The sequence below is a fragment of the Nerophis lumbriciformis genome, linkage group LG21, assembly GCF_033978685.3.
Source record: "Nerophis lumbriciformis linkage group LG21, RoL_Nlum_v2.1, whole genome shotgun sequence".
In the NCBI taxonomy this organism is placed as follows: domain Eukaryota; kingdom Metazoa; phylum Chordata; class Actinopteri; order Syngnathiformes; family Syngnathidae; genus Nerophis; species Nerophis lumbriciformis.
The window spans coordinates 28017359-28041673 of NC_084568.2; the positions used below are offsets into that span (position 1 = coordinate 28017359).

General features: G+C 42.0%; 1 protein-coding gene across 4 annotated transcripts; it reads right to left on the reverse strand.

Moving 5' to 3' along the window:
• Positions 1 to 203: 203 nt before the first annotated feature.
• Positions 204 to 23600, reverse strand: pdk4 (pyruvate dehydrogenase kinase, isozyme 4). Of its 4 annotated transcripts, XM_061982513.2 has the most exons (11): positions 23120 to 23588; positions 18858 to 18999; positions 10971 to 11042; positions 8283 to 8467; positions 8076 to 8165; positions 7802 to 7879; positions 4982 to 5058; positions 4811 to 4909; positions 4613 to 4726; positions 3268 to 3381; positions 204 to 3150 (listed from the first exon to the last, which is right to left on the reverse strand). In XM_061982513.2, the coding sequence occupies exons 1-11, from the start codon at positions 23235 to 23237 to the stop codon at positions 3004 to 3006; spliced, it is 1236 nt and encodes a 411-aa protein (XP_061838497.2). In that variant the 5' UTR covers positions 23238 to 23588; the 3' UTR covers positions 204 to 3003. The 4 variants fall into 4 exon arrangements, 2 of the variants coding, with proteins under 2 accessions (XP_061838497.2, XP_061838499.2); XR_009817577.2 differs by lacking the exons at positions 204 to 3150; positions 3268 to 3381; positions 4613 to 4726; positions 4811 to 4909 and having other exon boundaries at positions 4990 to 5058; positions 8267 to 8467; positions 23120 to 23598; XM_061982515.2 differs by lacking the exons at positions 204 to 3150; positions 3268 to 3381; positions 4613 to 4726; positions 4811 to 4909 and having other exon boundaries at positions 5014 to 5159; positions 23120 to 23595.
• Positions 23601 to 24315: the final 715 nt, after the last annotated feature.

Consider the following 24315-nt stretch of genomic DNA (forward strand, 5'->3'; position numbering starts at 1 on the left):
TGTATGAACCGTTAAAACCGCAAAAAGGATAAGGGTTTCTTCAGAGTTTCTTGAGAGGTAATGAAGAGGGCGAAAGATTAACATTTTTTTATGGAAGTCGACGAGAAGGCAGAGTGGAAGAATGTACGAGTTTGCAGTAATCACTTTGTTAAAAGTTTGTTTAATATACTTTTAACGTTTATTATTTACTATTGAAGTATAATCTTCATCTTATTTGTAGTTCTTAAACATGTGTTAGCTACAAGTGTTTCGAAAAGCACCAACTCTGCAAGTTTTAATAAAAAATAAGCAAATGTCAGCAAAACCTAAAAGAGTTAAGTTTTTACCAAAGACAACAATCATAAATGAATCTTTCAGCACATACACAATGTTGACACCTGTAGTTATATTTTGATAAACAGTCATGAATGAATCTTTCAACACATACACAATGTTGACATCTGTAGTTATATTTTGATAAACAATCATAAATGAATCTTTCAGCCCATACACAATGTTGACATCTATAGTTATATTTTGATAAACAATCATAAATTAATCTTACAGCACATACACAATGTTGACATCTAGAGTTATATTTGGATAAAAACACTACTCGAAAACGGTGCGTGCAACAACAACAAACATGGCTGAAGACGTGAAGTTAAATCATGAAATGCAACCTTACCCGAGCAAAAACGATGCATATTTGCCCGGGAGAGTCTTGATATCAATGTCCTTGACCCAGCCACACACAAAGAAGTTGTAGACCTCCATGCTTTTCCAAGTTTCATCTGTTTTGTAGTGTAGAATGATGTCTAGAGCACAAAATAGTTAATATGTCTGGGAACGCGGCCAACGTATAATCTTTGATATCTCTCCACAAATCGTTTTTGATAAAGTATTGGGGTCTATTCCATTGCATAGTTGGATTTTTTTGCCCGTATCTTCTTTTTGCAGGAAGATCTAGGCCCCTTGCGTACTCAGTTCACACACTGTCTTCTGCACAATAGCCGTGGTGGCCCACCACTTTATCACGTGACCGAATACCACCTATGAATTACTATATGAGTACATTCATATGAGTATAAGTAATCAACCAATATCACATATATTCAGTACCAAACACATATCTGAGGATTAGAATAATTGTAGAAGGACTGTTAGGACTACACATCTTGCATTTCATCTAATTGGAGGGATTTATTTATTTATTTTTTAGAAGTCTAAGCCTGTCCGTAACAGCGAATAAAACCACTGCTATTACATTTATTTCCTGTGGCCTGTTTTGCAACTCTGAAAAACATATACCCTTTGAGATAAAATATGATCAGCGTAGACATGTCAGATGTGCCAGTTTGACACTTGTTGATACAACACTGCAGCTACCATGCAAAAAGGTGCACACACAGAGTAGTAGGTGCACAAAACAACTGGCTGTAACTATTTCTGTAAGCTGAGATACTTTTGGACTAATCTAGACAGAATATAAATGTTTGATGGGCAAAGCGAGCCAGTGGACCATGTCTGTTGTGTGTTTCCTCCTCTCACATTCTTTGTTTTAGCTTCTTGCAAGCAACATGTGTATGAAGCTACTGTACCAAAGGATTGAACAGTGTTTGTGGTGTTTTTTTATTTATATTTTGTTAGGTTAGTAGTGAACCACATCAATAAGAGAATGATGATGTTAGACTGAAATGCAAACCTTTCAAATCTTAACCATTTGCTAAAGAGGAAATCAGTTGAGAGCTAAACGTCTAAATAGTATGTTAGGATGCTATACCCCCATCAATGCAGCTTGTATAATAATATGTAATGTAAAGGGATCTACTGTATTGTCCGTCAGCATCTTTGAATCTTAGTTCTAAAGGTGGTTTGCTGTTAAAATAGCACATTTTCGTTGCTATTGTAGCAAAGTGTTCATGCAAAAATAATATAACATTCTAGTGCAAATACACTAACACATTCATACACATTACAGTACTCATTTCAAACAAGCACATCGAGTTTTTCCATTTGGAAATGAACATTCATCAAGCATATTAGTTAAGGACGCATCCTACTTGCTAATATTCTTCAAAAGTTAAAATACTCAAATATGGCACGACCGCAGTTCATCAGTTTGTATCTACCGAATATTGCAGTAATATTTTGTTCTTAGAGAAACTGCAATATTTGTTTTCTAGTTGAAATGTATAATACCTGAAATGTCTTCGAGTGCTTCTTCTTTACAGTATTTGGGCCACAATAAGCAGCTGAATTAGCTGAGCAGCAAACACATGACAACTAGTGAGTGAGCAGATAAAGGTCAATAAAAAGCTCACTGGCATCATGAAGTATTGCAGGGGTTGTTCTGTTTGGAACAGGCTTTTTGCTGGCAACATTCAATAGCTGGGTGATCGATCATGTGACAGGAGGCACTTTGTATGAAGCCAGATGTAATAATATATTCTAATAATACAGTAATGTCTTCTTCTAAAATGAAAACAGCCATTTCCTCTGGGAATTGTTGCTCCCAACCAGTAGGAAGTGCTAGCTACGGTAGGTATTCATTAAAGATGCTACATGTAAAATGCTAGCTGGTAGCGATCGGTCCCTTATATTAGAAAAAACTGTTGCAATGAAGCACGAGTCATTTCCATTAAAAATGTCATTAAAAAAAGAAATGTTGCCTTCACGACAACATTTCACGTGATCTGTTCTACTAAGTTGAGAATTCTAGTGGATTTTACAAATAGCACCTTTTAACACAATATTGTTTATAAAACTTGTGTCCACGTTTTAAATTGATGTGGTCATAGATAACTCCATTTCTGATGTTCTTCCCATTAAAAAAGCCCAATTCAACACAGCTAGTCTGCTAGTTTCATGGGGTGAGGATAATTTAAGAAGCCCAAATTGACAGCAGCAAATTGTCAATCTCATGGTGTCAAGAACATGTGGCATTCTGTTATCTTGTGATCGCAACTGGCCAGACGTGTTTCTTTCCAAACCATCATTTACCCCACGACCTCCTTCCGTCTTTTAGGAGTGCGTCCACTGGCTTCTGCCCAGTTTCTTTGGTTCCTTGCTGGGCATGCACCAGTCGTCCGCCTCTGTGGTGGCCCGGTAGTGGCGCAAAGCCGACTTGTTGAACACGGGCAGCCTCTCCACTGACTCTGAGGACAGGGCCTGTGAAAGAGTCCAACATAAGAGAGCGCTGACAAAAGGGCACCTCCAGTACGACTGGTGTTCCTTGGCATGTGACCAGCTGCTGGTTATTTTGGACGTGGCTCGTGCTGCTGTCACCTTCAAGTAAATGACAGCTGACGTTCCATAGCCCTCCATCGAGTAGAGCTGCAGGTCTCCTTGGAAATACTTGGCGTACAGGCGGGAGATAGGGAGCCCGTAACCGAACCCAGCCTGCGGGAGGAAGGAGACAACAGCCCTCCTGTGTTTACACATAATAGGGGTGTCCAAAGTCGGAAAATTCTCGTACAAAAAAACATTAACACGTGGAATAAAAGAGCAAACAGGTGAAATGTGACAAGAAAATGTTGCAATGTTGACTCCAATAACACAAAGCTGCCATGCAGGCGTTTTTTTTTCTTTAAAACCGTCATTGTTCAAAAAGAATAATCCATCAAAAATCAATGTTGTTATGAATATTGACCAATTCCAGGCTTAAATTACTTCACATACAACATTTCAATTTGAAACTGTTGTGTGGAAAAATCTTGCATATTTTGTGTGTTTGCCATAAAAAAAAGTTTTCTGTGACAAAAAGGACATTGAACAAACATACAATTAATTAAAACTGATAACAATCAATGGCTAGATCTGACGTTGCTCTCGAGATTCAAGCGTGAAAAGTAACAACAATCTAAATGATGTACGACTTATTTTTTAACACTTTTATGAGTGGGGCACTTTTGGATCCCATAGAAATTAAATATGATTTTTTTTTAATCTGCCGTTGCTCAAAAAATAATGATAAAAATAATCAATGTTGTTATGAATTATTGACCTATTCCAGACTTCAATTACTTCATGTACAATATTTCACTTTGAAATAGACTTTCTTTGCCATAAAAACAAAGTTTTCTGTGACAAAAAGGGCATTAAACAAACAAAATAAATAATAAAAACGTATCATCAACAGAGAGAGCTGAAGTTGATCTTGAGATTCAAGAGTTGAAAGTAAAAAAAAACATCTTATTTTTTAACATTTTCATGAGTGGGATCCTGAGCATGGTAGTGGTTTTTTTTTTTTTTTTTTTAACTATTATTGCTCAATAAATAATAATGAATAAAATCAATGTTGCTATGAATTCAAGGCTCCAATTATACATCACATCCAATATTCCACATTTTAATTGTTTTTTTGTTTTTTTTTGGGGGGGGGGGATACCTTCCCGGTCCGCAGGACTAAACTTGAGGGAAGCCCAAAAGGTAGAAACAAATCTTGATATTGTATTGGTTTTGAAAATGAAAACCAAGAATATGATTTGTCATTGCAAAAGTTTGGACAGGCTGTTGAATAGTAAGGTATTGCTTTGCAGACTGCAGTTTGTACTTTAGCACAATGCTGAGGTTTGAGAAGCAAACACACGCTGTGTCATGCCCTCCACAACAAAGGCTAGCCAAGTCTCACCAGGGGAGCGTTGCGAGCGTTGTCCAAAAGCACAGGACTGGGAGCTGTGGAGTACATGTAGCTGAAGAGACGCTCAATCTTCCTCAGAGGGACTCCTCCTCCCCTATCAGACATCTAAGCACACAGTTGGGAACAACGCACGGTTTTTCAAGCAGCCAAACATTTATCTGGCGTGCCATAACGTTTCAGCTCATCCACCTTGATAGTCAGGTCCTCAGTGCCCAGTGAGACTCGCACTTTGATGGCAGGCAACACCAGACTTGACTCGTGGGTTTCTACCGTCGCTCGCATTGCGTTCTAATCAAAAGGAAGACGACAAAGAGAGGTGGTGGGTGTTGTAATAGCAAACATTGTTATAGTGGACTGTACCTTGAAGAGCTCAAAAAGCATGTGGTAGAGGTGTGAAGGCACGTAGACAATGTGGAGGGGCTGCTCTGGGTTTTTGGCTGTGCAACATTGAGAAACATCATCATGTAGTGATGCCATTCTGCCATCCATACATGTGCCACTCACTGGCTGTTAAATTAGGTACACCTGCATACAAGAACTGTCAAAGAGATTGGACCTTTCATGTAAACATCATCCCTTTGTACTAGCCACTTGTCACATGTTACAATTTCCTGAGAGTTTCCTGACCTTAGCCTCTGATTGGCTCTGCCTCTTACCTGTGCGTAGTTTGTGTAACTATCGCAAAATATCTTGGCTTCTGATTTTAACTAATCAGATGGCGCATGGACAGGACAATGCTGGAGACAGCATCTGAACCAAGCTGAGCACTTTGAAATGGGTGCGTCGCTTGTTGGAGGATTCTTACATTTGAAATAATAGCAATAAATATTACTATTCTTGATCAATATTTTAAAAAAGACTGATGCCGACATATGTTAAAATGCCAAATATCAGCGCCGATAATCTGCCCGGCCGATAATGGCTGGATCCCTAAATGATACATTATTGCTATTATTAGTGGTGGGCTAATATTTTTGGTTACCTTGGAGGTCGGGGATGTAACAAAATTAACATTTCATATCTCGGTTATGGTGACCAAAATAATCAGTTATTATGAATGTGCTCACAAAGTACACACTGAAATCTACAAACTAAAATAGAACTACAATAGGCCCTGTTAGAAGAGCCACTGTTCAGCATGTTCTGTGTTTCTTACAGCCTGCTTCATTTCAAAGTCCTCTCAATAATACCGTGACGGGTGGCGGTATCAAACCAAATCTTGGTGAGTGGAGTTTTAGCATTGGCTCTGTAATTAAACTACATTTCCCAGAATCCTGATGTGGGCGCTGAACCCTGAAAGCAGGAAGTGAAGTGTGTTGGTACTCGTTGTCGATAAAAGGAATTTGTTTTGTGAACATTAAATCTGTCCAAACTGCTTGAGTTATGTTGCTGACATATAAACAAGCCCAGGCCAAAACATGACCTCTTTGGTGGTGGTAAGAAAGTCTGGCTTCTGCAAAGCGAAGAGCACCACTATCCTTCCTAAAGCGACACAAATCCAGCCGGTCTGGTCGCACCGCATTGCGGGATATCATCCACAAAAATGTTCAAATATGAGTAAACTAAAAAGCTACTTGATACATCCTCAATCCATCCATCCATTTTTCTAGCGCAGCGTAAAAATACCTCTGTAAAACACCTCGTCTTGTAACTATCCATCACTGTTTTGAGAGAGCACAGCTTGCAGGTTCAACATGTACAATTGAATGTATTAGTTGCTCAGACAGCAAAGTGTTTTTTTATCAGTGACGTGCGGTCACTGGAGGCAAGTGAGGCGGGGCCTCACCTGCCATCATGGAAAGAAAAAAAATGTAAAAAGAAAAAAAAAGTATTAAATTGTTATATGTATTCAGTGATTATACTATAAAGTTATTTTCCATTTAACTTCACCAGTTGTAGATTATTTTTATTCAAAATCGCTGAATTTTCACATTTGCCGTTCAAATACTGAGAAGAGACGGTGCAGTGATCAGCAGCCAGTTGAGGCACGTCACTCAGTGCCTCAACATGGATTGCGCAATGACTCGGCTAACTGCTGGCCTGCTCTGCAGTGAGACCGTATTGCTATATGAATTATATTATACATTTCCATAGTTTAGTTAGCTGAGGTATTTAATGTACAGTGTATTCTGTCAACAACTGTATGTGTGTAAAGTATTTCTTGTGCAGAGCAATCATAAAACTGCTGCGAAGACGCACTGGCTGATGCTCGCAGTAATCCCGCCTCCTGGTGCCAGTTAATGCACCCCCCGACGGGAGCGCCACACCAACCAAAGCCACACCCAAACCCTCCACGTGCAAGACCGAATCCACCAAAAAAAACTTAACAAGAAGCCAAAAAGTGCAAAAACAACAATGCTCGCGCCGGAGGAGCCGTACGTGAACGATTGCAGGGACACAACATTAAGTACACCTGCAGACTGCAGCACGGATTTCATATTTCATTCATTCACAACTCCTCCAACACGAACACCACTGTTCCCGCACTTATAAGTAAAGGTAAGACCATAATAACCTTTTTTTAATTAAATGTGCTTTTTTGTGTGCTACAGTTTGTATGTGTAAAGTTAAAGTCAAGTTTAAGTACCAATGATTGTCACACACAGTAGGTGTGGTGAAATGTGTCCTCTGCATTTGACCCATCCCCTTGATCACCCCCTGGGAGGTGAGGGGAGCAGTGGGCTGCAGCGGCGCCGCGCCCGGGAATAATTTTTGGTGGTTTAAGCCCCAATTTCAACCTTTGATGCTGAGTGCCAAGCAGGGAAGAATGCTGGTATGAGCTTTTAAACATAACCCGTTAACTGCTGCCAATCAAATGGTGAATAAAATACTCTTTAGGGTTCATATATTTGTAAATCTGGCTGTGATGAAGTCAGTGCCTCACCAGTCATGAACCTCACCGCACGTCACTGGTGTTTATGTATGTTTAGATTGGGGTGTGACAATTCTTAAAGGGTAAAGATGATAATGTATCTTGTTTTCATGTTTGTGAGTTTATCTAATTGCACTTACTAATCACAGTTCTTCAATCATTTTATTTTCAAACGGTAATACTAACCATCGGAAGTTTACCGCTGTTATCATCCCTACTGGAGCTAAATATTAGAAGCATGTTTTTAATGAAGAAGACACCTAAGAACATGTGGCAGCTTTACAATAAAAAAGGTATTGCAGACTTACAATTGACTTGTGTGATCTCCATGTCAGGGGAGGTCAGATAATACTGCTCACACAGCATCTTTGACGTTTCATAGGCATCTATGTGGAAGAAACACAAAACTAAAATATTTTTCCACTAGCACACATGATGTTTTTCATCTTTAAGTGAACTGATTAAGCACCCAAACTGATCTGTCCATGTCCTCAATCAACCCCGTATGCCCACTGTAAACATGCTAATCCGTCCAAACAACACACATGCAGTGTGTCTGTGTAGACATCCATCAATCATTACCTTTTACAACCTCTACCACGTCACAGGTGGGGTCAATGCTGCCGATATGCTTGGGGTGAGCCGGGTTCACGCTGCCGTCGAAGATTAATGCTAAGAAAAGATTGAAGTCAACAAACATATCAGTTTATTTGATATTTAAAGTCCCAATGTCTAGCCTAATCTAAGATGATGATGAAGTCACTGATAATCACCGAGTGCTATACTGACTGTGCTGGTTCATGAGCATGCGCGTGGAGATGCGGCTCATGTAGAAGCGGTCGAGGAAATACTGGACATTCTGGTTGGTCACGGGGTCCACGCCAAAGGCCTCCTTGTACTCCACCACTCCCTGAGCCATTGTGGGCACCACATTGTTGTGCCGATTGCGGATTGTGATCAGATTCTGTGTGAAGCTGAGGACAAAGACATGAAGGATCTATTGTTAGAGAAAATCGATCATCCTAAATGCAGGCGTGTGAGCGCCCTTTAGGGAAAAAAGAGCAACATTTCTATCAGCACAAACCCCAAAAGACACATTTGAAAATCAAGACTCCATTTCCTGCAATTGGGAGAATTTCTCCACTATATTTGACCTTGACATTTTATCTCTGTTTGACACGTACACGCCCCATGTAATAGAGCGCACAGTTTTTACCAGATCTTTTACTAACATTATGAATATATTTCCACTGTAGGGACCTCCGTTGACAAAATATACCTTCTCGCTGGCGACTAATAAATATTCTACAACTACAACTGGTTGGAACTAACAGTGTTGGGATTGTAATCATCCAAATATGATGAGCAGCAACATTGTGGCTTGGAGAGGCAATGGAGGCGATAACAAATAAGCCAGACGGTTAGCCAACGAGCGAGCTTGTTTGGGTGCCTCAGATGGTCTCCCCGTACTGCAGCTCAGTGTGGCGTTTAGGCAAGAGGAACAGCGAGTACCTGCGGCTAAGGGTTAACGTTCAATACATTTTTTATTTACATCATATTTTTATTGATATCCATCCATTTTCTACCGCTTATTCCCTTTTGGGGTCGCGGGGGGCGCTGGAGCCTATCTCAGCTACAATTAATAAACGCAGAAGTGGTATTATGACGGGAAAATTCATGTTTGAAAACACTGATATGTACATAATTTTTTAAAAGCATATTCTAGATGTTTTTTGGCCTACATAACGTGTTAAATTAGGTATTATGTTTGCAGTATTTTGTTGTATTTATTATATTGTGGCGAGTGATAAAAATATTCAGCAAGCGGGATTCCGTTTCCTTGGCGCTACTTCACTGCAAAAATCTAATTTTTGATGCACTTCATCTTCAACTCCTGCTTCATCAGTAACACTTCTCCACATTGGTGAGACTTTGACGTGGGCGTTATCAAGAGACAACAATGGGCCAGAGCATCGGACTTGGCGCAGGACTTCAGGCTAACAAGTTTGCTATTAACTATCAAAGACACAGTTTAGGCTTGAGCCATGTGGGATGACAACGCAGGGCTGTACGCCTAGCTTTTCCCACTTGTAGCACCAATGCTACTAAATGAAAACAATTAGTAGGACAGAACATTCTATGTGACACAGAAAAGATTTAGTAGCAATATAAAATGTCCTAAATATCACAATTCCCTTATTAACACTCAAACAAGGTACACATGTACATACATATAAACACAATGCCATCATAAGGCCTACTGTAACACTTAAACACAGAGAACATCCCTAAAGTCTTCCAGCACTGTCGCTAACACGAGTGTAGGGCTGGGCCATATAGATAAAAATATAGTCAATATAGTTTAACCCATAAACTAACTCATACATGGAAATATTTGTTGACGTAACTAAATATCCACATCATGTCCTGATTTCACATTTGTGGGACTGATGGTGATCCCAAATACACAAAAACAGGTACCAACACAAGAAAAGTAGGTTTTGAATAAGAGGATCCCAACTTAAGAGGTGTTTTGAGGTATGAAAAAACTTTGAAAATAATATTAGAAAAGTGAAATATAATCTCCAGTCTTTTTTAAAAAAACATTTAGCCCACCCTCAATGTTTTAGCTAACAAGGACACAAAAGAACAAAATGTGAAATAAAGTGCCCTGGTTTAAGAGGACATGTTTAAACAGGAAAACAATTTACCTTTAACAATAAACATTATAGGACATGCACACAACAAACATGATTATAGGACATACACACAATACACATTATTATAGGACATACACACAATAAACATTATTATGGTTATGATTCCCAACACTCACAACCTACTTATAGTCGCAAAAATGCGAGTAAAATGCTAGCACTGCACAGCCCTCAATGCAAGACACGCATTGCTAACAACACCGAATGTTAACAATGATGCTAATGATCGTAGCTGCGATTGCCAATATGATCAAACAACTTAATCCCGTGGTTTCAGCACATGGACTCCCAGGTCTAACTTTGAGGAATTACTCGGGAGGGGAGGAGATATTTCCACGTCGTGGCCGTTTTGTAGTGGCCGGGTGATGGTCATCACCATGACGCCGCCAGTGACTACTGTAATCTACCATAGAACACACTGAAGGCTACGGTATGTATATGAAACGAGTGTAAAGATGACTAAATGGCTGTTATTTCGCGGATTAATTAAAAAACATATTTAGGAGGTTGTCAACAGATTTTTAGCTAATCTATGAAAATATTTAATTGAATACTAAAAAAACTTTTTTTGCAGACCTTTGTTTACCACGGTCAAGCTGTAGGATTGTATGCATTGTGTGACATAACCCTATCTGACATGAACCAAGTATATGAGCTATTTCCACAAGTCAAGTGTCATCCACTAACAGTGTAACTAAACTCCTTCCACTTTTTACAAACCAGGAATTTTGATTTTCTTTGTGTGGGGGGACTTTCTTACTTAGTCAGGGCGTCCTTGTCGTCTGGATCCTTCTCTAAAAACTCTATAAGCTCCAACAAACTCTGCGAATACCTGCAAGAAGCAGACAGAAAACATCAATCTGATTTTTGTATTGATAATGCTTGAGACGTAGTTCTTCATTCAAAGCGATTCCCTTGTTTGAACACTTGTATATGCCATGCCACGTGCGGGCCAAAGACTCCAGTGCCAGAGAAAGTAGGTGAAAGGTGACATGCAGTCACCAGCAACTGACCTCAACTTCTCCATTTGCTGCTGTTGGACACATACACTCATCACCTGCAGCCCATTAGCATGTGACTGTGTGGCAACAAGGACTCTGGAACAGCACAGCGGGCACTTGTGCCAAATATAGATATGAGACGTGCGTGGGGGAGGGGAGCTGACCTTTCTTGTGGAGTGACAAGATAGCCAGGACAAAAAAGCATCATACTGGGGTCATGTGTGTTACGGAACTGTTATGTTATAGTAATTTCTGTGGCACCATTCTAGGAAATGTCAAGCACTGTTTAGCATCTTCAGCGTGCAAAATAAAACAAAAACATAACTGCAGCCAGACACGCCTCACCCGCAACAAGAAACAAATGTTGGTTGGGGTAAAACTACTTTGGAGTAAACCCTCAATAGAGGGGTTCGGATTGATTTAAATTTCCCACAATTCATTGCCGATATCCATATTGAAGGGCGGAAGCCTCTCTCAGCTTCCACCTTATCGTGGTAGAGGAGTTTGCGTGTCCCAATGATCCTAGGAGCTACTGTATGTTGTCCGGGGGCTTCTATGCCCGCTGGAAGGGTCTCCCAAGACAAACAGGTCCTAGGTGAGGGATCAGACAAAGAGCAGCTCGAAGACGTCTATGGAAATACAAGAACCGACACTCAGTTCCAGGCCCGGAGTTGGGGCACGATGGCGAGCGCCTGGTGGCCGGGCCTGTCCCCGTGGGACCCGGACGGGCACAGCCCGAAGAGGCAACGTGGGTCTTCCCTCCAATGGGCTCACCACTCATTGGAGGGGCCATAGAGGTTGGGTGCGATGTGAGCTGGGCGGAAGCCGAAGGCAGGGCACTTGGCGGTCCGATCCTCGGCTACATAAGCTAGCTCTTGGGACGTGTAATGTCACCTCGCTGGGGGGAAGGAGCCTTAGCTAGTGCGCAAGGTGGAGAAGTTCCGGCTGGATATAGTCGGACTCACTTCGACGCACAGCAAAGGCTCTGGAACCAGTTCTCTCGAGAGGGGCTGGACTCTCTTCCACACTGGCGTTGCACGCAGTGAGAGGCGACGAGCTGGGGTAGCAATTCTTGTTGCCCCCCGGCTCAAAGCCTGCCCGTTGGAGTTCAACCCAGTGGACGAGAGGGTAGCTTCCCTCCGCCTTCGGTTGGGGGGGGACGGGTCCTGACTGTTATTTGTGCTTATGCACCAAACAGCAGTTCAGAATACCCACCCTTTTTGGATACACTCGAGGGACTACTGGAAAGTGCTCCCCCGGGTGATTCCCTTGTCCTACTGGGGGACTTCAACGCTCATGTTGGCAACGACAGTGAAACCTGGAGAGGTGTGATTGGGAAGAATGGCCGCCCGGATCTGAACTTGAGTGCTGTTTTGTGATTGGACTTTTGTGCTCGTCTCAGATTGTCCATAACAAACACCATGTTCAAACATAAGGGTGTCCATATGTGCACTTGGCACCAGGACACCCTAGGCGGCAGTTCCATGAACGACTTTGTAGTTGTGTCATCGGATTTGTGGCCTCATGTTCTGGACACTTGGGTGAAGACAGGGGCGTAGCGTTCTACCGATCACCACCTGGTGGGGAGTTGGCTACGATGGTGGGGGAGGACCTGGCAGGCCCAAACGCATTGTGAGGGTCTGCTGGGAATGTCTAGCAGAGTCTCCTGTCAGAGAGAGTTTCATATCCCACCTCCGGAAGAACTTTGAACATGTCACGAGGGAGGTGCTGGACATTGAGTCCGAGTGGACCATGTTCCGTGCCTCTATTGTCGAGGCGGCTGATTGGAGCTGTGGCCCCAAGGTAGTTGGTGCCTGTCGTGGCGGTAATCCTAGAACCTGCTGGTGGACACCAGCGGAGGGGGATGCCGTCAAGCTGAAGAAAGAGTCCTATCGGGTCTTTTTAGCTCATGGGACTCCGGAGGCAGCGGACAGGTGCCGACAGGCCAAGCGATGTGCGGCTTCAGCGGTCGCGGAGGCAAAAACTCGGACATGGGAGGAGTTTGGGGAAGCCATGGAAAACGACTTCCAGACGGCTTTGAAGCGATTCTGGACCACCATCCACCGCCTCAGGAAGGGGAAGCAGTGCACTGTCAGCACCGTGTATGGTGAGGATGGTGTTCTGCTAACCTCGACTGCGGATGTTGTGGATCGGTGGAGGGAATACTTCGAAGACCTCCTCAATCCCACCAACACGTCTACATATGAGGAAGCAGTGCCTGGGGAACCTGTGGTGGGCTCTCCTATTTCTAGGGCTGAGGTTGCCGAGGTAGTTAAAAAGCTCCACGGTAGCAAGGCCCCTGGGGTGGATGAGAACCGCCCGGAGTTCCTTAAGGCTCTGGATGCTGTGGGGCTGTCTTGTTTGACAAGACTCTGCAACATTGCATGGACATCGGGTGCGGTACTTCTGGATTGGCAGACCGGGGTGGTGGTTCCTCTCTTTAAGAAGGGGAACCGGAGGGTGTATTCCAACTATCGTGGGATCACACTCCTCAGCCTTCCTGGTAAGGTCTCTTCAGGTGTACTGGAGAGGAGGCTACGCCGGATAGTCGAACCTCAGATTCAGGAGGAACAGTGTGGTTTTAGTCCTGGTCATGGAACTGTGGACCAGCTCTATACTCTCGGCAGTGTCCTTGAGGGTGCATGGGAGTTTGCCCAACCAGTCTACATGTGCTTTGTGGACTTGGAGAAGGCATTCGACCGTGTGCCTCGGGAGGTCCTTTGTGGAGAGCTCAGAGTATGGGTTATCAGACTGTCTGATTGTGGCAGTCTGCTCCCTGTACGAGCAGTGTCAGAGCTTGGTCCGCATTGCAGGCAGTAAGTTGGACACGTTTCCTTTGTCAACGATTCTGTTCAAAACTTTTATGGACAGAATTTCTAGGCGCAGTCAGGGCGTTGAAAGGATCCGGTTTGGTGGCTGCAGGATTAGGTCTCTGCTTTTTGCAGATGATGTTGTCCTGATGGCTTCATCTGGCCAGGATCTTCAGCTCTCACTGGATCGGTTTGCAGCCGAGTGAGAAGCGACTGGGATGAGAATCAGCACCTCCAAGTCCGAGTCCATGGTTCTTGCCCGGAAAAGGGTGCATCTCCGGGTTGGGGAGGAGACCCTGCCCCAAGTGGAGGAGTTCAAGTACCTTAGAGTCTTGTTCATGAGTGGGGGTAGAGTGGATTGTGAGATCGACAGGCAGATCGGTGCGCCGTCTTCAGTAATGTGGACGCTGTATCGATCCATTGTGGTGAAGAAGGAGCTGAGCCGGAAGGCAAAGCTCTCAATTTACCGGTCGATCTACGTTCCCATCCTCACCTATGGTCATTAGCTTTGGGTTATGACCGAAAGGACAAGATCGCGGGTACAAGTGGCCGAAATTAGTATCCTCCGCCGGGTGGCGGGGCTCTCCCTTAGAGATAGGTTGAGAAGCTCTGCCATCCGGGAGAAGCTCAAAGTAAAGCCGTTGCTCCTCCACATTGAGAGTAGCCAGATCAGGTGGTTCGGGCATCTGGTCAGGATGCCACCCAAACGCCTCTCTAGGGAGGTGTTTAAGGCACGTCCGACAGGTAGGAGGCCACGGGGAAGACCCAGGACACGTTGGGAAGACTATGACTCCCGGTTGGCCTGGGAACGCCTCGGGATCCCCTGGGAAGAGCTGGGCGAAGTGGCTGGGGAGAGGAAAGTCTGGGCTTCCCTGCTTAGGCTGCTGCCCCCGCGACCCGACCTCAGATAAGCGGAAGAAGATGAATGTATGGATGGAGGGCAGAAGTTAGTGAATCACTAATTATAATGTATCCTGTAATATTCATCCATTGTCAACTACCACAATGGAGGTGGAAGGAATAAAACTAGCTTGTATCACATTTAATCATCGGATTTCTGGACAAAAGGAAGCGGCTGAAAGAAAGAGTTAACGGCGAAGGAGAGTATAGAATGATTAATTGCTACAATCAACCGAAACTTCGTGTTTGTTGGGATCATTTCAGGTGTAGGTCAAAATGAATGTCAAATTTGCATGAACTTGGTGTGCTTGGTGGAAGAACTCTGATAGGTAGTTGTATTGATGACTTATTGATGAATCACCTGTCTCATGCAGACTGGAGCCTCCACGTAAAAGACAAGTGAAGTGACGTGAGAACAGTATTCTCCCAATCCTGCTTTGCAGTCCCAGTGTACTGACATGAGATTGGTTATCAGTGATTATCCAGGGTGTGCATGACTCCAGCCTGGCTTGATGTCCACTGGGTTCATACAGATAAAACATTCACAAACAAAGCCGCCATAGGTGTCTTGACTCTTATCATTGTGAAAGTCTTTCAAGGTTTGATATGGGCTGGGTTGAACAATGAAGTAGTTCACAAAGTCCAGGTAGGGAAGATGTCGTGGTCTCTACTCCACTCAGACTTGTCCATCTTGTACGGATTCTTGCATCCAATTAGGGTTGTTTGCTCCTCATAACGACGCAGGGACTTCTTATCTAATGACTGGCAGTATTTCTTCATCCAATCACAGCGGCTGCAATGCTATTTTCCACTGAATAGTTGGGAAATATTACATGTAGCGCTATTGTGAACCATGACGCTCGCCCTTCAAAATGGATTCCGGCATGCACTTCCGGGAAAAAAATCTGAATTCCTCTACACTTTGGGAAATATTATTGATCAATTACAAACTTTTGTAGATCAGGCAGTTTGCTGCGAAGCCAGACCCCTGATAAGACATTTTAGGTAATGGCAGCCAGGTTGGTTGAGCAACGATGGTGAAAGGCTACATATGGAACTTGGAGAAGAATAAGAAGAATATTGTACAACAAGACTTATTGTGGGTAATCCCTGCATATGAATCATCACCTTTATGTGCAGCTGCAAACATGCAGGTAGAAACCTGCCTGTCTAAAGGTCAACAAAACAACAACCGCATGATCGCAGCAACTTTCATTTTGCATGTTTACAGCAAAGTAGTACAGGAGCACCTCCACTTCAAGGGCATCTGTTATGCAAAAGCAACTACTCTTTGTGGATTTGGGATCTGCAGAAGTCCCGAAAATGTGAAATCAAAGCATGAAGTCATGGTGGAGATATTGATCTAACAGTCTTGCCTTCTTTCACACTTCATCCAAACGTTTGGAATTTGCACACTTTGTGACTTTTCCCCAAGTGTGACGTCAGCAGATATGCCCATATATGGTCGAAATGTACCCAAAGTGCTTTGCATGAGTCCACCATAGTAGTCCATACATCTGCTTCCTACTTGCACATGCATCCTCGCTGCTGCCATTTCTAATACAAAGTTTGGTAGAAGGCGGTCGTTGAGCTCATCCAATACTGATCGCGTTATTACTCAGGTTGTCTTGTACCCTTTTATTTTCAAAATAATACAAGAACATGATCCCCAAACTTTTACTAGACATGTTTCTGCCCCGACGTGAAATTAATCGTGGCTAGTGCCCCCACGTGATCTGAACAGTGGATAGTGCCCCCACGTGGCCTGAATGGTGGATAGAGCCCCCACGTGACCTTAATGGTGGTTAGTGCCCCCACGTGATTTGATTGGTGGATAGTGCCCCCACGTGATTTGATTGGTGGATAGTGCCCCCACGTGACCTGAATGGTGGATAGTGCCCCCACGTGACCTAATTGGTGGATAGTGCCCCCACGTGACCTGATTGGTGGATAGAGCCCCCACGTAACCTTAATGTTGGATAGTGCCCCCACGTGACCTTAATTGTGGATAGTGCGCCCATGTGAGCTGATTGGTGGATAGTGCCCCCACGTGACCTCAATGGTGGATAGTGAACCCACGTGACCCACGTGACCTCAATGGTGGATAGTGAACCCACGTGACCTCAATGGTGGATAGTGAACCCACGTGACCTCAATGGTGTATCGCGAACCCACATGATCTGATTGGTGGATAGTGCCCCCACGTGACCTCAATGGTGGATAGTGAACACACGTGACCTTAATGGTGGATAGTGCCCACACGTGACCTGATTGGTGGATAGTGGCCCCACGTGACCTGATTGGTGGATAGTGCCCCCACGTGACAGAATACGGCGGCACTATCCACCAGTAGGTTTGGACATCGCTGGGTCGATATTTAGTTAGTTTTTATTTATTTTTTAATCTATATCGAATCTTTATTGAACTTTGATTGTATACAGTGTATAGTTATAACTTATATCTGTCAGTAGTCTCGCGATGGAAGCGCTAAAAACTACAACATGGCTGACGTGGAGAAGACGCTGTCAAAGTCGAAGCACGTAAATAAGATCGCCCACAAAACGCCGCATACTGAAGAGACGGCCAGAAAGCGTCTTGAGGATGGTCTGTAAAACATAATCTATGCAACATTTTGACCACCTTTACATGTTATGTATACCACAAGGAAGTGTTTACATGTAGAAAATAATCACAATATGACAATATGACCCCTTTAAGAGCTTAATTGGTTCTGTGACTGAGCGCTTAACTCAAAACAGTTGTATCTCAAATCAACATCTCCCAATGAAATTAATTGAAAACAATTTTGCTCAATTTGAACATGTAACATGCCTTTTAACAAGACAAACTTCTAGATGGTAAATGTTGTATCAAAACAATACACCAGAATACACTACTAATTACTGCAGTAGTTTCATGAGGTAATGTAATAATAATGTTCAGCATTTACACTGAAGAGTAGACTTCTACAGCAAGAGTTCTTAACCTTTTTGACCCTGAGGCCCAACTTATGCAGTACAGAGGGGCCCCGGGGCCCACTCAAATATTACCACTGAATTAGTGATCTAACCTACTTACAGTTCAACAGAAAAAAGCCTGTCAAATGATATAAAAGCACAAAGATTATTATCAAGGCTTAGGTCAGACTGATTACAAAAATGAATACTAATTAAATAAAACGTCTGGGTTTCCCTGCTTAGGCTGCTGCCCCCGCGACCCGACCTCGGATAAGCGGAAGAAGATGGATGGATGGATGGCAAAAGAAAATCTGATGAAAAATAATTAGGGCTAAACAGTGCTAAAATAAATAAATTCCAACTAAATTAACAATTAATACTAATAATATATGTTTTCTAAATAAACCGTCAATAAAATTAAAGTACAAATGAAAATACAGGTGTTCCACTTTAGTCATAATTTTTGCACTTAAGAAACTTGTGGACCACAGCTGAGAGAAATATATTTTTGGTGGCTCTCTCGAGGTTGGTTAAAAACACTGTTATACGGTATCTCCTTCGAGCTGCTTTGGCGTCAAACACGCCATCAGAAGCTTTTCCATACTTTCATGGATAAATGGCCGGCGTTCAGATGTTATTTCAACATTCTTGGCTGGCGTTGAACTCATTCTGCTTCAGTTTGGTGCAGACTTACAGTGATACGCTCAAATTGCTCCGCCGTGCCTCCACGCTCTGATTTCACATCTTCTTATGCAGATCCCAAATACACAAAAACAGGTACCAATAGGTAAGCAATAGATGAGGTCCCCTTTAATCTGAGGTCATTCATGCATTAGAAGGGTTAATCATCCTTAAATTGGCACAATGGGAAATAAGTGCAAAATAAGCCGTGTGAAAAGTGCGCTCTTGACCTTAAAGGTAGGGATCTGGGTGACTCTGGTAGCAATTGGAGCAGAATAAAAGAGACAGTGTAGCCTACCAACTGGTGAGGAGTTTGAGGGAAGGAGTGCTGAGGAGCTTGTCCGGGAGGAAATCTATTTCCTTCATGATGTTAGCCAGCCTGACAGGGAGCTCCTGCCGTAGGAACACAAAGGAGGTCTTCTCACACGCATTGGCTGAGCCTGGAGTCACATAGGCACAAAGAAGTCACTTTGCAAATTAATTTTAATGAAGCAGCCTTGTTCCAAAGTGCCATAGTCATTGGTTTGGACAATCTATTTAGTCCAGATGAGAAACTGTATTCTGCAACTCTTGATGGAAATGGTACAAAATACCAAAAGCACCTCTTTTTTTTTTTAGCTGAATCAGTACGATGGGTTCTATTCATGTTATGTCAACAACATTTTAGTTGATGTAATAACAATGTCCATATATGGAGGTGATTCATTTGGGTCGTCTTTACAAAAATCACTGAAATGTTTGCGTTTACATTTTGTAAACTGCATTTAGTTTTTACATCAAATTATGCTGACAAATGTAGTTTGATAAAATACAGTGTTTTAGAATTCAGCGTGTACAAATTTGGTGTAAAAAGAATTCAAAGTAAAAAAAAATCAGTGTAAAAAAATTAATTGCAGAAAAAAATCAGTGCAGAAAAATTTGTTGCTACAAAACTTAAGACCCACTTCCGGAAAATTAAAAGGGAAACTGCACTTTTTGGGGGGGAATTTTGTCTATCGTTCGCGATCCTTCTGAGAGACAAGAAGACAAATGTATTTTTTAATGCATTGTAATTCAACATTAAAAGTCTGAATTTCGCACAAAAGTTCCTCTAAATAAACATTCCAAAAGCGCTAACAATACTCAACTTACGTTTGGTGACTTGAATGTATACAGTCGTTGTCAAAAGTTTACATACACTTGTAAATAACATATTGTCATGGCTGTCTCGAGTTTCCAATAATTTCTACAACTCTTATTTTTTTGTGATAGAGTTATTGGAGCACATACTTGTTTGTCACAAAAAACATTCATGAACTTTGGTTCTTTTATCAATTTATTATGGGTCTACTGAAAATTTGACCAAATCTGCTGGGTCAAAAGTATACATACAGCAATGTTAATATTTGGTTACATGTCCCTTGGCAAGGGACATGTTTCTTCAGCATTGTTCACATGTTCTCAATGGGGTTTAGGTCAGGACTTTGGGAAGGCCATTCTAAAACCTTAATTCTAGCCTGATTTAGCCATTCCTTTACCACTTTTGACATGTGTTTGGGGTCATTGTCCTGTTGGAACACCCAACTGCGCTGAAGACCCAACCTCCGGGCTGATGATTTTAGGTTGTCCTGAAGAATTTGGAGGTAATCCTCCTTTTTCAATGTCCCATTTACTCTCTGTAAAGCACCAGTTCCATTGGCAGCAAAACAGGCCCAGAGCATAATAATACCACCACCATGCTTGACGGTAGGTTGGTGCTCCTGGGATTAAAGACCTCACGTTTTCTCCTCCAAACATATTGCTGGGTATTGTGGCCAAACAGCTAAATTTTTGTTTCATCTGACCACAGAACTTTCCTCCAGAAGGTCTTATCTTTGTCCATGTGATCAGCAGCAAACTTTAGACGAGGCTTAAGGTGTCGCCTCTGGAGCAAGGGCTTCCTTCTTGCATGGTAGCTTCTCAGTCCATGGCGAAGCAAAACCCGCTTGACTGTGGACACTGACACCTGTGTTCCAGCAGCTTCCAATTCATTGCAGACTGCTTTTTGGTGGTTCTCGGTTGACTCTTGATCATTCCGACCAATTTTCTCTCAGCAGCAGGTGATAGCTAGCGTTTTTCTTCCTGATCGTGGCAGTGACAAAACTGTGCCATGCACTTTATACTTACAAACAATTGTCTGCACAGTTATTCTTGGGACCTTAAGCTGCTTTTAAATGGCTCCAAGTGACTTTCCTGACTTGTTTAAATCAATGATTACTTTTTTCATATCTGTGCTGAGTTCCTTTGACTTTCCCATTGTCGCGTTTGTAACCGAGTCTAATGACTGCATCACATGAGTCCTATTTAAATGGGCTCAGAAAAGTCAACAGGTGTCGTCAATTATAATCACTCACATAAAGTTAAGAGGCCATGTCATGAAGCTAATTTGATTTGATTGTAACTTTTCTACATCACCAAAATTGATAATGTATGTTGATGTATGTATACTTTTGACCCAGCATATTTGGTCACATTTTCAGTAGACCCATAACAAATTCATAAAAGAACCAAACTTTATGAATGTTTTTTGTGACAAAAAAATATGTGCTCCAATCACTCTGTCACAAAATAATAAAAGTTGTAGAAATTATTGGAAACTCAAGACCGCCATGACATTATGTTTACATACAAGTGTATGTAAACTTTGGACCACGACTGTATTAATCAAGTTATCAGTGATGCTGTTATCATAAGCAATGACACAGACAAATGGTTTTGAGCAGCGCATTGTCAAACCAAGCTCACTAACTTGTGGCAGCTGCTTTCTCGCCTCCAAAGAGGCCTTGTGGTTAGAGTGTCCGCCCTGAGATTGGTAGGTCATGAGTTCAAACCCTGGCCGAGTCATACCAAAGACTATAAAAATTGTACCCATTACCTTCCTGCTTGGCACTCAGCATCAAGGGTTGGAAATGGGGGTTAAATCAGCAAAATGATTCCCGAGCGCGGCCACCGCTGCTGCTCACTGCTCTCCTCACCTCCCAGGGGGTGGAACAAGGGGATGGGTCAAATGCAGAGAGTAATTTCACCACACATAGTGTGTGTGTGTGTGTGTGTGTGTGTGACTATCAGTGGTACTTTAACTTTTAAACTTGTGATAGTTTATTGTAGATCATAAATCATGCCTCTCGTCTGGATAGTAGAAGGATGAGGACATAATCCGACAAGTTGGTTAACTTTGGCATCCAATTTAAATGGAAATGGCGAGAAAGACAGGAAAAAACGCTTGGTTCCACCCCCATTTTCTTGGCGAGGATTATGAGTCATTCTTCATCTAAAAAGGAATATCTGGACATCCTAGCAGTCGGCATCCTAATGACAGCAAGTGATGTTTTATTATGTTTGTTGTCCCTCATGAAGTCTGCAGTGAGTAATAATACTTGCTGTCGAAGAAAAAGGAGAACGTAGCAAATTGAGTATCGTTAATGCACAAAATGTATCAAATGGAACCTCCCCATCGCAGGAAAATGTTTGGACACCCCTGTTTTAGGCCATATCACCCATCCTTAGTTGTAATTGTGAAAAATATTGAAGTTTATTTTGTTAATATAAATAAATGCGTCGCCGTATGCCTAAAATTAGGGCTGCAACAACTAATTGATTAAATCGATTAAAATCTATTATAAAAATAGTTGGCGATTAATTTAGTCATCGATTCGTTGGATCTATGCTATGCGCATGCACAGAGGCAATTATTATAATTTTTAATTTTTTTTTTTAATTTTTTTTTATAAACCTTTATTTATAAACTGCAACATGTACAAACAGCTGAGAAACAATAATCAAAATAAGTATGGTGCCAGTATGCTGTTTTTCCCCCCCAATAAAATACTGGAAAGGATAGAAATGTAGTTTGTCTCTTTTATCCGATTATTAATCGATTAATCGAAGTAATAATCCACAGATTAATCGAATATCAAATTAATCGTTAGTTGCAGCCCTACTTAAAATTAGCAAAAATAACGTAAATATTAGATGGTATTATGATTATGCCTGTTACCACATTACATATATACTTACAGTGTGTATATGAAACCTTGATGTAGGTGTTTGGATGTTTTTTAAGCACTTTATAGGCTCCATTGTAAGTGGACTTTTGATCGCATTTATTTACAAGTTGGAATGCGTACAAAAGAAAACCGTACAGTATGTGTACTTGTCTTACATAAGGATTGGGAATGATAGGCAACATTGCAATAAAAGTGCAGGTCCCCTTTAAGATTTAAGCACCTCATTGGCTGGTTCTCAGGCAGGATCAATTGCTTCAGCCTTAATATACCGGAAGTGAGTCTTGAGTTTTAAAAAGCAACGAATATTTTATTTTCAATCACGCACATTTTGACTAAATGAAATTGCCGTCATAATTACATAAATTCAAACACAAAAAATGTACTTATATCAAGTCAGTGTAAAAAAAAGAAGCAAAAATAGACAAATTAACCTCCATATCCATTTGCAGTAGTGCTATCCAGCACTGAAATGAACAGGGACTGTTTAATTGTTGACTGAATGAAAGAGTTTGTGTAAAAGAATAACTGCACTTACCGAAGTCGAGGAATTGCTTCATTGACAAAGGCGAGGGAGAGAACTTGGAAAACCTCTCCACTTGCTTGGGGATGTTGGCCGCCGAGATGTTTTTCATCAACAACTGCGCGAACTTCATGGCTGCTGTCCTTTAGGAGCCCAGCTGTCAGCGCTCAAGTGACTCGCTCTCCTTCCCCCAGTTTGCTCCTAATTAGCTAGCATGAACACAAAACAAGAGCCATCTTGGTTAACACAGCATGACCCTTAAAAGTGGCTGCAAGGGGCAAACTCTTCGTTTCCTCTGGCCCCCTTTCGCATGTTTTGACCCTCCTCAATGAAGTGTTTGTGCTGTTGGGCGGAGATGACAACTGACTGACATGAACTCAGGCCAATGGCCGCCATGTTTAGCTACACGAGGGCGTGTCGGAGGGTAATGTTTTTAAAATTAAATGATCAAAATACACACTGACCCAACAGCTAACAAATGGTTTGTTTTTCATTTTACATTTCATAACACAAACATTCTAATTACAATTCCTACTAAAAAGAAAAGGAAAAACAGACCAGAACGGATGTTTTTTCATATTCCGACACAGAAGTTTTTCTATTTTCAAAGTAAAAACGGGGATACTACGGTACCCGAGTGCCTGACTAAAATGTATTTGGAGACACACACAATAATGATTTTAAACATGGCCCAACGAGAACTAACATCTACAGAAATCTCCCCGCACATATCGAACGAAAGTGGAGGCAAAAATAGAGTTGATCACGCAAGCAAGTCTGCCGTTCTGTCGTTAAAATTGCTACATTCAATTTGGGCCTGTCTTTAAAATTCCGACTTCTAGTTTTGGTCTATTTTTCAGTTTCTTGTTGATATGTGTGTAGATGTCAGTCTGCGTTTGCCATGTCAAAAACAATTCCCGCGGAGGGCTCCAACAGCAGTCGAGTCACAGACACAAGGGTAACGTTGTCATTATCCGTGCTTTTACTTTGAAAATGAAAACGTCCGGTGTCTGCAAAAGAAACAACATCCGTTTGGTCTGTTTTTCTGTTTACTATGTTTTTTAATTTTTGTTTTATGAAATATGAAATTAAAGTCAAACAGCTCCTCGATATGTATTGCTTTTTGACACCAAACAAGAAATTAAATTCAAATAAACCAATCGTTTTTTGTTTTTCAATTTCCATTAATGAAAAGAAAATCCAATTACCAA

What these genes read in the sequence shown, in the direction of transcription:
- pdk4 (XM_061982513.2), bottom strand. Translation starts at nt 23,237, where the DNA reads ATGAAGTTCGCGCAGTTGTTGATGAAAAACATCTCGGCGGCCAACATC. An exon ending in GGAGATCACACAAGTCAATT is followed by an intron (nt 5,059 to 7,801) that starts GTAAGTCTGCAA and finishes AATGTTGCACAG; the next exon opens with CCAAAAACCCAGAGCAGCCC. An exon ending in TGCTTTTTGAGCTCTTCAAG is followed by an intron (nt 4,910 to 4,981) that starts GTACAGTCCACT and finishes CCTTTTGATTAG; the next exon opens with AACGCAATGCGAGCGACGGT.